Source organism: Chenopodium album, chromosome 8, assembly GCF_948465745.1.
Source record: "Chenopodium album chromosome 8, dcCheAlbu1.1, whole genome shotgun sequence".
NCBI lineage: Eukaryota > Viridiplantae > Streptophyta > Magnoliopsida > Caryophyllales > Amaranthaceae > Chenopodium > Chenopodium album.
The window spans coordinates 61,106,069-61,124,405 of NC_137841.1; the positions used below are offsets into that span (position 1 = coordinate 61,106,069).

At 30.4% G+C, this 18,337-nt stretch overlaps 1 protein-coding gene across 1 annotated transcript; it reads left to right on the forward strand.

Annotated features, from left to right (window-relative positions):
- Nucleotides 1-1,673: 1,673 nt before the first annotated feature.
- Nucleotides 1,674-16,150, forward strand: LOC145643118 (disease resistance protein RGA2-like). The gene is made up of 4 exons (XM_081694279.1): nt 1,674-5,100; nt 13,193-13,551; nt 14,949-14,989; nt 15,916-16,150. Exons 1-4 carry the CDS (start codon nt 1,674-1,676, stop codon nt 16,148-16,150), a joined length of 4,062 nt encoding a protein of 1,353 aa, XP_081550405.1.
- Nucleotides 16,151-18,337: the final 2,187 nt, after the last annotated feature.

An 18,337-nucleotide genomic window follows, 5' to 3' on the forward strand; every position in this document is an offset into this window, starting at 1 on the left:
TTATTATTATAAAATATTAGTTATTATTATAATAACTTAATATTAAATATTATTTTTAAGAAAGCAACTCTAAAGAATGGGGCTAAAGAATGGGGCCTGATTTGTGAGTGGGAGTAGGCGTAATAATTAATTAAATTAAAGTTCAACTAATCCACTAAGGACAAGCTTATGCTAGAATTCATAATCTACATTGATTGATGCGATTTATAATTCCAAAGTTATGCGAAGCCATGCACGGTGTGCCGAAGGCCACACACATATTCTATGTTGAATAAAAAAAAAATGACAGATATAAGAAAGTTTATGTCAATTTGAACATGCAACTTTACATTTAACATGCTATAGATCGACTTATAATGACGATACGAGAAATAAAATAAAACAATTATGTAATGGCTTGAGTCATAATCCGGCCCAATTAATAGTTTACTATTTACTCAATTATTATTAATAAAAAAAAACATTTAAAAAATTGAATGTACAATAAAATATTGTAAATTCGTTATAAAGTTACCCTAAAATGAGTAAAAGTTACCCATGAAACGAATAAAAGTTACCCCAATATGAAAGTAATCAAATACAAATAAAAATTATCTACGCTTTATTAGTAAAAAATCATATTTTAAATGACTAAAAATCAATTATTAGTGATTGAATGTAATTTATTTATTTATTTTTTGAAAGCTAGTGATTCAATGTAATAAATTACCTTTATTAAACTTTTCTTGTTGTCTATTTATATAAAAATTGTATTATGATTGAAGTTACCCGAAAAGGAGCAAAAAGTTATCCTAAAATTAGGTAAAAGTTACCCTAATACCGCTCGATTTACACTAATATTAGTGTAAATCGGGTATACAGAAGTTTTTCTTTTAATGTTAGGGAGTATTATGTTAAAAATCATAAAAACTCTTAATTGAGCTGATAAGAACAAAATTTGAACTCGAGTATTTACTAAGTAGGTATTAGGTAGTATGCAATTGACTAATTGTATCACGTACTAATGACTTAATGAGCTATCATCAATTTGTTAACTGTAGTAATTTTACTTATTATATGATTATTTTTATTAAAATACGACTTTTAGAATTGTAAATAGTTGACTAGTACTAGATCACTTATTAGCTGTACATCGATCTATCTAACACACATTCACTGATCGATTAACGTAAAACGGATTTTGAGGCTTCAACCTATCTTCGAATCTTGGTTAATTAGTTGGCTATTTGACATGATAGTGGAATCATGGTGACACAAAAGTCATTGGTTCAAATATTATTTAAACTTTAAGTTTTTTTTTTTTTTTTTTTTTTTTTTTTTTTTTTTTTTGGTGTTTAGAGAGCCACAAGGGCGGGGGTGAGAATCGATCTCAGGATCTCCTGAAATCGGGAGGGAAGCTCTAATCACTTGAGCTATCCCTCACTCTCAACTTCCTTAGTTAAGTTGAATCTACAGCTCTAATTACGCAATTAATTAATTAATTATTAAGTTTTTGATCAATAAACTACAGCAAAGTTGTCAATACTAGTAGACTAGTAGCTGGTAGAAGCCGTAGAACTCATTATATATAAGCTAGCAGATCTGATTTACTAGATCTACCAAAAAAAAAACACAAATTCATTAAACCACATTTTCTGCTTCAAACATACATCTTCAAATTCCTCTGTATTCGAATGGCTAACTTGTCAACTACACGTAGTGTTGCTGAAACGCTACTAACTGCATTGCAAAGTTCCATGGTGAAAGATACGTGCTCCAAGTGGGGTGTTGAATCGTCCAGACTGAAAGACCTCATCGACGCGGTCTCGGACATAAGTAATGTCTTGTGTGATGCAGAGGCCAAGCAAGAGCTTGTCGTCGAAACACGAGTGTGTGTTCAGAAGCTCAAGGATGCTGTTTATGACGCTGATGATTTGTTCGACGAATTACTCACTCTGGCTGGTCAAACTAAGGGGCGTTTCCTGCGTGATAATAAGCTCCCTGACAAGGTACGCGCCTTCTTTTCTGATAACAGAATGTCACAATGTGTTGAGAATGCAAAAAATCAGTTGGATGCTTTGGGTGATAGTAGTAGTACTTGGATTAGTCGTAGCAATGTTGGGTTTGAAGTTGATTACCAGCTTATTAAGGCGGGTAAGCGTGACATTCACTCTTATATAAGTGATAGAAATGTGATTATTGGGAGGAAGAATGATAAGAATGTTGTCGTAGATTTGTTATTAGATACTCCTTCCGTCCCTTGTTGTTTACCTTATGAGGGTTTTGTTAGAATTTTAGATTTGAGTCGAGATGTGATTTTGAAGTGTTGGTCCCTTGTATACCAACAAAATATGAATCGGGGACAAGTAACAAGGGACGAAGGGAGTACTTCTTTCTTAACAATAGAGGGAGTCCGAGGAGTGGGGAAAACTGCTCTTGCCCAACTTGTGTATAATGATGGAAGGGTTAAACTTGAGTTTCCGTTGAGATTGTGGGTTGATGGAGAAGGAAAAAAATCTAAGGCAAATGCCATTCTTGGGAAAATTTTAGAAGTTACTGGACGATATAATAATGAGGATATTGATGTGCTAAAAGATGAACTTTCAGAGGAAATAGGAAGGGATAAGTACTTGATTGTTCTAGACAATGTTTGTGTTAATGATCCCAGGGAATGGCTAGCTTTGAGAGAATTCTTAATGTTTAGTATAGGGGGGAGTAAGATTATAGTTACTACATGCTCCAAGGAGACAACGAGGGCTATAGGGAGTGAACACACATACGAGTTGAAAGGTTTGTCCAAAGAGTATTCGTGGCAATTGTTTAAGAAGACGACTTTTGGGAAAGGGCAAGAACAAGAGAGCAACCCTGAGTTAGTTGAGATAGGAAAGAAGCTTGTAAAGAAATGTGATGGGATTCCTTTAGCCATAAAAGAGCTAGGTAGTCTTTTGTTTGGTCAAGGTATATGCAAGTTGAAATTGTTTGAAAAGCATGCATTAGCTACAATTGGTGATGATAGAGGTGAAGATAAGAATATATCGATACTTAAGCTTAGTTACCATAGTCTAGAATCACCATTGAAGAGTTGCTTAAGTTATTGTGCGTTGTTTCCCAAGGGTTTCATCATCGATAAAAAGATGTTGCTTGACCTTTGGATGGCACAAGGATTTGTTGTGCCACTCAATGGTCAAAGTATGGTGGATGCTACTGAGGAGTGCTTTTCAAAATTGTTACTAAGATGTTTGTTGCAACCTGTTAAATGGGATGAATACGGAGAAGTTGTGTCTTGTAAAATGCATAGTCTGATGCACGATGTTGCTTCAGAAGTTGGAGCACAAGAGATTTGTGAATCTAGTGACAACACTTATCCTAAGATTAAGCTCCGTTCGTATATTCATGGCATTTGGGATGTGTCTTTTCCACTACTTGAAAATCTTGTATCAAGTTGGTTATGTTTAAGGGCATTAGACTTACATGCCTTATATATTAAACATTTAACAGAGTCAATAAGTAAACTCTTGCATTTACGGTATCTTGATCTTTCTTATAGTCATCTTGAAAGACTTCCGAATTCAATCACTAAACTACACAACCTGCAAACTCTGAACTTAGAAGGTTGCACTGACCTTGAGGAGTTGCCATGGGACATATGCAAAATGGTGAACCTAAGGAGCATAAATATTAATAAATGCCTTGTGATATTTTCAATGCCTTCCGGCATGGATAAATTGACATGTCTTCATACACTCACCATGTTCGTAGTAGCAGAAGAGTACTCAAGTGCAGAAGAAAGTTCGAGTGAGGATGATAGCTCAAGTAGCCATGAGCAAAATGTGGGCATGTTAAAAGATTTGAAAGCCCTTGTGAACCTACGAGGCTCAATCAACATAATAATTCCAAAAAATTGTATAGAGGTTGGTGACAATCAGAGTCATGAAGAAAGTGCAGGATATTTAAGGAGTATGGAACATCTTAAGGAAGTATCAATAGAATTTGAAGACGACAAGTGTTGTGATGAACTAGCTATCAAACATGAAGATTTGCTAGAAAAATTGCGACCTCATTCCAACCTCAAAGGGGTGGAATTAAGAGGTTATCAAGGTGCTAATTTTACAAGGTGGACATCCAATCTCCCAAACCTTGTAAAGCTAAAGATGAACTCTGCCGTGGGATTGCAGCATCTCTCATTACTCAGCAAAATGCAGCATCTGAAGTCACTGACAGTATCAGGTATGAGCAATTTGAAGTATATGGAGATGACAAGCAGCACCAGCACTAGTGATTATGCACGAGCGTCATCAAACTTCACTTTCTTTCCCTCCCTTGAAGAGCTAGATATAAGTTATGCTCCCGAGTTGACAGGGTGGTGGGAAGGTGATCAACAATTTGTTGCAGAGGATGGTAGTTGTTGGCAGCCAACATTTTTGCGCCTTTTTAAGTTGTCAATCTTGAAATGCCCTAAACTAGCATCATTTCCTCCAAGTCCAAGGGTGGAACAATTGGACTTGGGAGATCTTAATGAAAACTTCAAAATAATGGAGTTTAGTGATCGCGATGGTAACAATAGCTACCGCCCTTCAGCATTGAGAAATGTTAATGTTTTCGATAATATAGGATGCCTTCAATCACTCCGGCTGAGTTCTGTCACAAGCATCAACATAACACAGGATCATGATGTGGAGGCACTATCCGGAGTTAAGGAGGCATTCAAACATTGCTCCTCTTCCTTGCGTAAACTTGTAATAAAAAATTGTAATAGCTTGAAGAGTGTTTCCGGAGCATTAGAGTACCTTACAGTCCTAGAGTCACTGTCAATAATTGAATGTCCGGGTTTGATCTTCAAAGACGACGATGACATGCCTTGGAGATCCCTTCATCAAAACCTCCGCTCCTTAAAACTACGAAATCTCGAAAGCATGACCATTTTGCCTAGCGGGATGCAGTACTTGACCGCGCTCCAAGAGCTGACCATTGAATGTTGTTATAAATTGAAGCACTTGCCGGAATGGATAGGCTGCTTGTCATCTCTGAAGTCCCTTCGTGTTACGGATTGCGAAGAAATCGAATCGTTACCAGGTTCAATGCGGAAGCTCACCTCGCTCAAGCTACTAAATCTAAGTTACTGTAAACAAGGCTTGAAGGAAAGATGTCAAAATCCTAACGGAGAGGACTGGCCTAAGATTCAACACGTAGCCTCCATTATCATTTATGAATAATCACAAAACTGTGTTCTTATGCATCAAATTTAGCCATATTATCCTATTTCTTACTGTGATAACTACTGAAGTGCAAAATACAGGGTAATATATTGTAATTATTATGCTTCGTGTTTTAATTTATATGTACTGTTAAGGTCAATTTTATGCTTATGCCATGGTAATTTGTCTTCTTGCTCGATCGGAATTTTGTGCTATAATGACTGATTATTGTCGTCCATTTTTTGCAATGTCTAGAGTAGTTTTTTTGACAAATTTACAATGTAGAAAGAATTCAAAGTTAAATTGTAATTGTGTTAATGTTCATTACTAGTACAGGGCTTTTGGGTTATCGGGTTTTGGAGCATTAAAATAATGGAACGGTTAATTGATAGATAAACAACGTAATTTTCCTACCTTATAAAAAGTAGAAGATAGCTCTCAGGAATAGTGTGATAGCTCTCAGAAATAGTGTTCTACCAATTATACCCTCAAAAAAGTGTATAAAAATGTGTATTTACTTTTTTACCCTCATTAATATGTTTACTCATTAATATATTTAAGTTTTTTTTCATTAAACTTATCATCAATTAATTTAAAGTTTTTTTTTTAACAAAAAACTTGTAATGCTTTTTTTTTTTTTAATTTTTTTTAATTTTTTTTTTAATAAAAATAGAAAATTTTACAAAAAAAAACCACCTTTTAAATCTTATTTTTTGTATATAACCACCTTTTAAAAAAAAATGTTGCAACAGACCACCAATTTTAAAATGTTTGTTGCAAAATACCAATTTTTTACATTGAAATGGTGGTAATTTAAAACAAAAAATTTAAAAATGGTGGTCTTTTGCAACTTTTTTTTTTTTTTTTTTTTTTTTGAGGACATTGCAACATTTGTTTTTAAAAGGTGGGTATATGAAAAAAAAAAAAAAAATTAAAAGGTGGTTTTTTTTTTTGCAAAATTTCCTAAAAAAAATTCTAATGTTTTATACTTCATATGTTATTATTATTATTATTATTATTATTATTATTATTATTATTATTATTTAAAAAGAAAAAAATTGTATGGACGAAGAGACAATTTATTACCAAAAGACGGTCTATTTTTACTCCTTCGTGGTTACTCTTCTTATTTACAATCTTGTCGTCATTTAATTGCAACTATTGTTAAGGTTTATTAGCTTTGAAATCTACATTGTTTGATGGCACATGAACAACATTATGGAATTTGAATGGGATTCATATTAAAAAGTGATATTTGAGCAGATGTTATCAAGAGGTATAAAGAACTTAAAATTCCTAAAATCAAGGGAAATCGATGATAGGAAAAAAAATGGTATTAATTAATTATGGAGAGAATTTAAGAGGAAAAGTATAACTAAGTGAAGAACTTACATTATTAAGTTTTTAGCTACAACAAACATTTCACATTTTAAAACTCCGTATGACAAAAGCTCACAAAGAATTCATTTGAAGAAAAACACACTAGGTATTATTGAAACATGTAAATCAATTAAGAGTGACATTATCGCTTAAATTATGAAGGAATCAGATGCAAATCAATTAAATACTATTTAATAATAATTTGGAAAAAAACACGATCAAACTTTTGAGGGTTTTAAAAAATACTGTCATAAAATATTTTTGTGGCTTTCTTATATTTCTACATAGCCACCACTAGAGCTGTCAAAAGCTGACCCGACCCGAAATACCAACCTTAACCCGGCCTATTAACCGACCCCTCTGAACCCGAAAAAAATGGTGACCCAAACCCGACCTAACCCGACCTGAAACCAACCATAGACCCGAGTATTTGAGACCCGAACCCAAATATTAACCGACCTAGAGACGACCCGACCCGAATGTAACCTATAAATTATTGACCTGAACCGAACCCGACCTGAACCGAAATTGACCCAAACCCGTTTTAACTCGTCAAAACCCAAATTTAACCCGACCTGCTCCTAACCCGACCCGAATTCAACCCGACCAATTCCTAACCCGACCTGCTACAAACCCGACCCGAATCAACTCGAATTGTTATTGACCCGACCCAAATTCAACTCGACTTGTTATTGAATCAATATGTATAGGTTGTTATCTCATGTTAGTATTGGAACGGAAATTGAAACCTAACTCTATTCCTTCAATATATTCACTTTGAATTTTAAGAGGTTAGTTTCACAACATCTTTTTAGGGACGAACGAATTTCAGGGACGAAACATGTTTTACGCAAATTATTGACTTGAACCGAATCCGACTCGAACCCAAGAATGACCCGACTTGATTAAAACCCGCAAATTATTGACTCGAACTGAACCCGACTTGAACCCGAGAATGACCGGACCTGATTATAACCCGTAAATAATTGACTTGAACCGAACCCAACTCGAACCCGAGAACGACCCTAACTCGTTCAAACCCACAAAGACCCGAATTTAACTCGACCTATTTTTCACCCGACCCAAATGTAACCCGACCTAAACCCGACCCAAACCCGATAAGATGTATGACCCGACGTGACCCGACTCAAGCATGACCCAACCCAAACCCAATCCGCATAAGTTATGACATTAACCGTATTGACCCGACCCTAGATGACCCGACTCACACTAACCCACTCAAACCCGACCCGTTTACCCGAATTGACAGCTCTAGCCACCACATAGGCACATAAATTAAATAGTACGTATTAAACTACCAAGTCTACCAGCCAAACCAAAGGTAAAAATACACGTCAATACAGCTTCTCTGCAAGTGCTAGCCCTTTACGCGCATCGCGCGCGTAGGCCACTCTGGTATAACAAAAAATACTCTATTTTCATGTTGAACTACACACATTGACTTAATAAGGTGGAAATTCGATTACTAGAAGTGGATATATCCATCAATTTTTAAGTTAGAAAAATATTGTATGTTAAAATAGATTTTTAATTAAATTGCCAAACAGAGCCTATTACTCTGTGTTTAGTAATTTTACATATTTTTATTAATAATGGAAAAAAAAAATCTACAAATCAAATAGTCCTCTCACAAGTTAGTCAATCCATCTACACAAGTCGACGCTTAAGAGTAAGGGGGAAGTAACTAATTTTTTTATTTTTTTTTCCAAGAGAATGTAGAAGGTAGAAAGTGAGATTCAAAGTCATGATTTCAAATCACAAGCAGAGGCAGATCTTTTATAGGGGCCATATAGGGCCTGGCCCCTGATAGAAGCCCAAAAAATCATATGTTCCCGTAAAAATAGCCCATATTAAAAGTTAAAAATAATATAGTTACCAAAGGCCACAACTTTCTTGCGCAAATTCTTAGCTGCATTATAATGTAGTCAAGATAGTTACATGAAGGCAAAACGCAGCCTTCTTTGAATGAAAGACAAGCTCCATCTTCTTCTTCTAGTTTCCTTTTTTATTATTCTCTTTCTTCACTTTCATACTACCTCCGTTACAGGTTATGTGCAACGATTTGACATAAAGCAGAGAGGGAAAATGTCTAATCATTGCACATAACCTGTAACGGGGGCAGTAGTAATAATTTTGATAAGATCTTAAGTTTCTCTCTCCTCTCTCTCATTTTCCATTCGAATTTTTCTCTCTCCTCTTTCTTCTCTTTCATTTGACATTTTCTTTCTCCTCTGTTATTTGCATCACTATGGATTTGGTTGTTTTTTTTTTTTTTTTGAATAATCCTAATGAAATTATTAATGAAGGTTAGTTTTTGTGTTGTTTATAATTGGTTTTAATTAAGTTAGAATTTGGATGAGTTTATAATTGTTTTTTAATTTTGTAATTTGATGAATTTGTTGGCTTTCAATTTACTCTTCATAAATTGGTTTTCGATTTTATAATTTTAGTTCATAGGTACTCCGTATGATTTTGATGTGAGTAGTAATTGAATTGCTTAATTTGTACTCATTTTCTTTCTTCTTACTCTCTCTAATTTTATTTGTTGGTAATCTTTAGATTTCCAATCATGTTACAAATCAATAATTATTTTTTCCATGATAAATTAACAATTATTTTCTCTATGATGAATCAAGATTATTTGACTATATTTATTTTTTTGGAGTTTCAATAATTATAATCAAACTCGAGTCTAATTTCTGTAAAAAAAAATAAATAAATAAATAAAATAAAATTGATCACGTAGTAATTTAAAAATGAAAATCTAGTACAAACTGAACATTTAGTACACTAAAAATGAACATTTAGTACATAAAAAATAAACATATATTTAAACAATTTATTTATCTTTATTTTTCACTAATAATTATATACAACGAATTAGAACCTATATGAAAATCATGTTCATTTTTAATATCCTTTATGTTCATAACTTTTTGTTACATGTTCATTTTTATGTATTCATTTTTAAATGCTAATTGTTTTTTTTTTTTTTTTTTTAAAAAGTGTTCATATATTTTTATGTAATGTTCATTTTTATTAGGTTGAAAGTGAAAGTTAAATTATCTGAATATTTAGTGTTGAAAATCTAAACAATTTATTATGAATATATATGTTTCGTTATTTAAACATATTTGTTATTAATTACGAACACATATAACATATAGAGTGATAATTATTTATATTTTTAAATACTGTATTGATGATTATATATTATGAACATATGTTGTGATTATTATGGACATATGTTGTGATGATTATGAAAATTCTGATTATTTGTTTTTATTTGTTATATTTTAGTGAGTACAAATTAATTGTATTTGTGGAAGACAAAGACTTTGAATTAGTGAAGAAACAAGTAAGAAGTGATGAAGAAGTAGATGACATGTACTATGAATTTGCCTTTAAGTTGGACAATTTCCAAAGTATATGATCCCAATTTTATGGTTGTATGATAAAGGTTCATTTCTAATACGAAGTATACTAAAATGTTTATTTCTTTTTTTCACATGTTCACTTTTTATCACTGACTATTTATTTTTTTATGTGTTCATTTTTTATTACTAAATAATTTTTTATGTGTTCATTTTTCTAACTAAATGCTCATTTTTAAGGTCGTGGTCTAGTAAATCTATCTATATCTATATCTATCTATACTTAGTATTTAAAAACACAAATCATAATTTTTCATATGACACATGTCATTACAAGCCACTCACTACCACATATGACACATGTCACCCCTTTTAATCTTTTTGTTTAAGTCTTTATACATTCTATAACTTGCAAATTCAATTAAGAAAATGAAGTGTTTTATTTCCATCATAATAAAATAAAGTTGAACCAATTAATATACATAACATAAACATATGAATTGAATTATATAAAAATTGTCTTTTCAACTAATAGACTTAAAATATAACTTAAACCAATATGTCATTTCATATCCTATAATCTTCATGTTTATATACGTATCTAAATTCCTTTATCTTTTTCCACAGTTCTTTCCTCATTCTTTTTTTTCTTTTTAAGTTTTAGCAATGAAACAATTACTTCGTATTTCATATCAAAAGTTTCAACTATTGAAAAACATACCTACATATGAAATAATCTAGATAAGAACCCGTGCATCGAACGGGCCAAAAGGCTAGTTTATGATTATATGATAATCATGTTCATTTTAAACAATGAATCATTTTTTCTTATAACATGTTCACTTTTTAGTATTAAATGCTCATTTTTTTACGTATTCATTTTTTGTAATTAAATGTTCATTTTGTTTTCATGTTCATATTTTTTAACTAAATGTTCATTTTATATAGCGTGATGTTGATTTGGGCGGATCGCGGACATACTGTCTGGGTTATTGATTTGGGCTGCGTGTTATTGGCCTTCCCTTGTTGTAGCTATCTTAGCTGCAGCTAAACATATTGTATTTATTTACTCCGCTTATTTTTTTTTTTTATTTTTTTTTCATCTAATATTTTGGCATTTCAAGATGAAAAAAGGTCCCATGATATCAATATTTTATTACTCCCTCCGTTTCAATATGATAGTCCCATATCGAATCAATCACATAAAATAAGAAAAAGAGAATAAAAGATTTAATTTAAAGAAATTTTGTGTAGAACTACCTTAAAGATAAGGTCATTTGTGAACAACTACCTATTTTTATTGTTTTATTTGTGTAGAACTAATAACAAGTTTGGAAATGTTTGGGTAGCACTACCCAATAACGGTTTTCGTCTAATTAAAATGTTAATTTGGCCCAATTTTTCACTTTTGTCAATTACAATGGCCAATTAATGCTAAAATAAGCAAAACTCGAATTCAATTAAACCCTCAAACCTTAGAAATCAAAATCCCTAAATAATAATAAACTAATGAACCCTAAAATGAATCCTAATTAAAATCCTAAATAGGTTAATTAGGGTAAATTAAAACCTTAAACAAATTGGAGAATTAATAGGGTGACAAAAGTGAAAAAAGTGGGCTCTAATAACGTTTTAATTGGACGGAAAATGTTAGTGGATAATGCTACCCAAACGTTTTCAAACTTGTGAGTAGGTCTAAACAAATAAAAAAAAAAAAGGTATTTGTTTACAAATTACCCTATCTTCAAGGTAGTTCTATACAAATTTTTCTTAAATTTATACTCCATTAGCATTATTTTATTTAAATACGAGTTGATGAACGCTTGACCTCAAGTCGTCCTTTCATTGACGAACAACACGCTATAAAAGTACCAAAACATCTTTAAATTATTTGTCTTCTCCTTAATTTTTTATTTCTTAAATTAATCTTCTCCATAATAGTGTTATTAGGTAGGATGTATATAAGTTGACCCAAAAAGTGTTAGTTGAAAACAATATGAAATATGTATGACTTATGACTGTTATGAGTACCCTGATCTGAGGTACATACAAAAAAATGATTATTACTACAAGATTTATGTTTTATTTATTCTTATCTTTTTGCTGTTTATGTGATAGATATGAAATATGTAATACGAAGGAGGTTATAAGACATTAAAACAAGGTTACAACTTTTATGTATTTAATAATTTTTATATTAAAATGATGAATAGTTCAAGTGGTTAAAGATTTCCTTTCGATTTTAGCAGATTTTGGGATCGATTCTCACTCCGTCCATGTACAACTTGTTTGACATATTCTTATCCTGATTTATTTTAATTTCATTAAGTAACTCAAAGTGTAATACAATCTACAAAGCGTTGATTATCTTTCCAAATTCTATTAAGTACTCGTATCGTGTATACATAGACTCATTTTGAGCTCTTTTAATAATTATAAAAATAATAAAAATACAAGTAATAGCCTAAGGCCAATGTATATAGGCTTTACTTTGTTCATTTCACAAGAAAAAAGAGATTTTTTTAAATATTAATCAACAAAAATTAGTGCGAAATAAGTAAAACCAGGTGTCTACATAATTAGATTAATTTTAAATTTGTAAAAGCCAATTTTACTTACGAGTATTAAAAATAAGTTTCAATACTTCAATTTGAAACTAATACTCCATCATAATATAATATTCAATTTAATAAATTCAATTTATTATGGAGTATTATAAATTGAAAAAGGTTTTGATTAATTAATACCCATTTGTATATTAATTAGAGGCTAGCGGATTGCAAATCATGACCAAGCTAGGACAATATTTATTTAAAATTTCAAAAGGCTCCTATTTCTAATGTGACATGCATGTTGAGATTATTACATTGCTATTATTTTAGTTTTTACAATGATATGATTTCTTAGAAACATCCCACTTCCTAAGACATACAAATTTCTACAACTCCTAGATTATGTGAATATCCAAAAGATTACCTAATACCCAAATGAACTTTGACATAAGTAGATCAATATGACTTGACCTTAATTAAAAATATAAGAAATAATAAATTGACTTGACTCTTTATTCACTATATATATATTGGAAGTTAAACATCCTAACAAATCACAAAAAAAACCAAAACATCTTTTCTCAATTCTCCTCCAAGCCCTTATTAGAGCCTTTTTTACGTGAAACAAAAATGCATTCACTTCTTCAAAATTTGCACATCCATTTTTTTGCACTTTTTCTTTTAATTATAGTTTCATGCAAAGCCACGGAAGATTTAACTTCAAACACACCATTACCAAACCCAAGCATTAAGTGTGACACTTGCCCTGAATACCTTCCTCCACCACCTCCTCCGCTTCCTGAATGCCCACCACCTCCACCTCCACCGTGTGATCCATCACCACCACCGCCACCACCACCTCCAAAGGAGCCACCGTGCATCCCTTGCATGCTTCAGCAAACACCTTCGCTGCCACCACCAAGTTACTACAACAACATTCCAAGCAGCAATTTGTATGTGACAGGGTACACCTACTCAGGTGGTCCAAAAGTTAAGGATGTTATGAGTGGTTTTAATTCTATGATGCTTGGTATAGTTACACTATTGGAGGTGATCATACTTGCATGATAATAAGTATGCATCATTTTATATATCTATTTAGCCTTTTGAGTAAGGTGTAATAGTATAATTTGCAATTCCCTATACACTAGAATTATAATTATTCCCTATACAAAATGCTTGGGAATAAGAGAATTTCCTTACCCCCCTCTACTCTCAAGCGTCGACTTGCGGAGCTAGACTGACTAAATTTGTGATAGGTGTCAGTTCAATAGGGTCTTTTATCTTACTTAAAAAATAAAATAAAAAAATCCCTATACACTAGAACTATTATTATTTCTTATCATGTTTTTTTTTTTTTTTTTTTCTTCTCTTTTAAAAAATCTTGGATGTGTTGGGTTCTTGGTTACATATCCCAACTAATCCTGGCCTTCCTGGAAGGCTGGAACTGCTGGAAGTGCCTAAAGTTAACTTTATTAAGTTACAAGAGCATGTCCTTTGTAACAATTAAAAAAATTGTAATTAAAGCTTGTCTTTTAGAACAAGAAAAAGAATATTATTTGGTTTATTACGCAATTATAGAATCTATGTTTTTCATACCCTAATTTTAAGAGTATTTACAATCATTTTAATATATTTATTGTACAATCGCCATATATATATATATATATATATATATATATATATAGGGGAGGGATCCGGTGAGAATAGGTCTTTATATGATAAATCTATCATATATGAGAATACATCACAACCCTAAATAGAACAAGATCCAACAGCTGTGATCACTCCAAGAGTAATGGCAAAAGTGTAAATTTGCGCTCAAATAAAACCCTTCATACCCACACATTCAACTCATCCTCCAAACCCATGCTCAAATTACCAGCTTCTCTCTCTCTTCATAAAGCTTGACTTTCTCTCTCCTTTTGTTCTTAGGTAAGTAATTCAATTCTTATGATTCAATTCTTTTTACTCATTATATTCTTATGATTTTTGCTGTGATTTGTTTGAGCATTTTTATGCGATTTTTCCCAATTTTTTGCGCGATTTTTTGCTTCGATTTTTATGCAATTTTTCTTAGTTTTTTCACAATTTTTTCCCTGATTTTGGCGATTTTTATGGTCGAGTTTGTTCGTTTTATGTTTGATTTATGTTCGATTTTTAGTTTCTGTTCGATTTTTGCGATTTATATGCGTTTTTTTTTTTCGAATTTCCATCTTATTTTTGAATTTTTGATTTAAATTTGATTCTTACAATAAAAAATATGGTTTCAATTTTATTTTAAATTGATATATATATATATATATATATATATATATATATATATATATATATATATATATATATATATATATATATAGGTTAAATTTATTGATCTTGATTGCTTGGATTGAATTTGTGTATATTATCAGTGTTTCATTTGAAATTTGTAATCTGAATTTTTGCAGGTTCATAATATTAGGTTGAAAATTATGGATGAACAAAAATCGTAGAACATGGTTGAAATTTTTCTAACATGTATGTACAAATTTAGAACATGTTAAAAAAGCAAGGGAAAGTAATAACTGAGGATGTAGATGAGTAAAATTTGATAAATAATTTAGAACAAATGAGTAAAATTTTGGAACATGTTCTGATTTTTCTAAGGGGGTGTCTAAATAACAATGTAGAACGTATGAGTCATAAATTAGAACATATAAGTAAAAATTTAGAACAAACATCTTAATTAGGTTAAACTTTAGTCTTGAATTTATGCTCTATATATAATAAATCTCTTTGTTTTAAATCAAATTTGCATGCACACTTTGAATTAATTATTATAAATATTGTTCTAATTTCATACTCATATGTTCTAAATCTTAAATTGTTTTTTCTAAAAAACTTACATGATCTAAGATTGTTATTCAAATGTTCTAAAAATTGTTTCTAATGTTCTAAATTTTTAGTCTAATGTTCCAAATTATATTTTATATGCTCATAAGCTTTAACAACTAACTCTTCATTCAAATGTACTTAATAGTGATTCTTATGTTCCGATTACAATTAAATAAACTTCATTATTGAAATTAAGCTCTTAAAAATTAGTCTTCTGTTCAAATCATATGTTCTAAATATTTAATCACGTGTTCTAAATTTTTTTATCATATGTTCTAAATTTTATTCACATGTTGTAAAATTTATTTTTAGTGTTATAAAGTTTTAGTCTAATGGTCCAAATTATGTTTTATAAACTCATTACCTTTATGCTCTAAATAATTAAGTAAACTTCAGCCTCAAATCTATTCTCTAAATAATGTCTTATGTTCTGAGTTAATCATGTGTTCTAAATATTAAATCATATGTTCTAAATATTTAATCACGTGTTCTAATTTTTTACTCATATGTTCTAAATATTTAATCACATGTTCTAAATAGGTACTGCTATATTTCGTGTGTAATGAAATTTGATCTTCTTGTTCTAAACAAGTACAACATGGCATTTACTCCATTTACAAGGGTTGATCATCACAAGAGTTGCATCACTTTTGCGGCTGGTTTCATAGCAAAGGAAGATATTGAATCATTTGAGTGGTTGTTCAAACATGATTGTGTTAGTTTGGCAGAGGGCGATGATGAAGATATCAAAGACCTTGTGATTAATCTTCAATGATTGAGGCTGAATTTGGAAGCTAAGAGGAATGCAAGAAGTAATGTTGAAAATAATGCTACTAGCATATGTTGTGGGGAATTGATTCACCATGATATTCAAAATTGTCCAAAGAAAGTTAGATGATACTTAATGATTTTAGAACATTTTTTTGAATCTGTGTATTGAATAACACTTTTTTTGTAGTATAAAAATGATTATAGTTTGAATTTAATACATATACTTCGTATGTATTGAAGTTTAGAACATATGACTAAAAATTTAGAACATATGACTAAAAATTTAGAACATATGAGTTATAATTAGTAATCATGTGTGTTGTATGTTTCCGATGCGATTTCAAAATTTTAATTTAGACCATATGATTAAAATTTATCACTTAAATTCTTAGTTCTTGAATACATAAGTACTATTTTTTAATTCATGTGTTTTGTATGTTTTCGATGGGATTTCAAAATTAAAAATTTAGACCATAATGATTTAAATTGGTGGGAGGGTGTGCTGCATGACTTTAAATTTCATTCACATGTATTTGGGTGGGAGGATATGAGTAAAAAAAATGGAATATATGAGTTTTAATATAAAAAATATGAGTTATAATTTAAAACATATATAAACATATAATTTAGAACATAAGGCTAAAATTTTAGAACATATGAGTAATAATTTAGAACAAATTTATAAAAATTTAGAACTTATGGGCTTATGGGTAAAAAATTAGAACATATGACTAATATTTTACAATAACATGCTATATTTTTGTTCTAAGGGGATTTCTAAATAGCAATTTAGAACATAAAAATTTATGTAACATTATATATTTTCACATTAATATTTATAGCATATGGATAAAAATTTGGAACATATGAGTATTAACATATAATAAATTGTATTTTTATATTCTTGCATGCATAACAATGAAGTAGATCACAAGAAAGACAAGACAAGCTTATATATTCGAATACAACCTTTTAGAAAAATAGTTTTAGTATAATTATACTATATAAAATTCTACATGCTATTTCTAAAATTTTATTACAAATTATTTTCTTTCGCCCATTTCCGTGATCTTGAAGTAATCTCATGATGCAGCTCATTTTCCTTGTGTGATAATATTTTAGCACAAAAATCCACCCTCAATTTCTTCATTTGATCGATCTGCAATATAATAAGATAAAATCATTAGACTTTGGTATCCGCTATCCCATTTTTTACATCATTATAAAAAAAAATATAGATTTACACAACTTACATGATTCAATTAAATCTGCTACTTACATTATACAATTTGGAACTTATGAGTTTAAATTTAGAACATATGTATAAAAATTTAGAACATATGTATAAAAATTTAGAACATATGGGTAAAAAATTTAGACATATATAAAGTTGTAGCAAAAATTAACAATTGAACTAGAATGTATATATACTGCATACTTAACAAAATTCTAGTAGAAAACATAAAATGTGAGTAAAATAAGAATTAAAATTAGAATTGAATTAAATTTAGAACATACAAGTAAAGTTTTAGAACATATGAGTAAAATTTAATCTCAAAAAAAAAAAAAAACATATGAGTAAAATTTTAGAACACATCTAACATTTATAAAAAATTGAACAATATCCATGAATGATAACCAACCTTTGAATTTGATCATTGTTTATAGCTTCTAGTAAAGATGACTCCACAATTGAACTTCTCGACCACTGATCATCAATTTTTCCAGCTTCATCATCACCATCACTTTTTTTCTTTTTGACAAGTGCTTCATCACCATCTCTATTTGAAAAAAAAAAGTATCTTAGAAGCTTAAAACAGAGATTAAAAACAAGGTTACACTTGCTAATCTAAGCTAAGATAGTCAAAACAACAATATTGATTTACATAATCATACACGCAACATGCAGTTAAATTTCAGCTTGGCATTTTATCGAATAGGTTATGAGCATCTAAAAGTGATTTCTAAATTTGCAAAAAATCAAACATCAAGAATACTATTGCAGATTATAAACAATGATGATAATGAAGAAGAGAGAGAAATACATCATAATCATATTATTGATCCATTAAATCCAATAAGTAAACATCCCAAAATAAACAATCAATTTCCTATAAACTAACAGATTCAAGAGCTTAGCTTTAGAGCACCAATATTATTATCCTTCAATTTAAATTGATACTACCAAAAT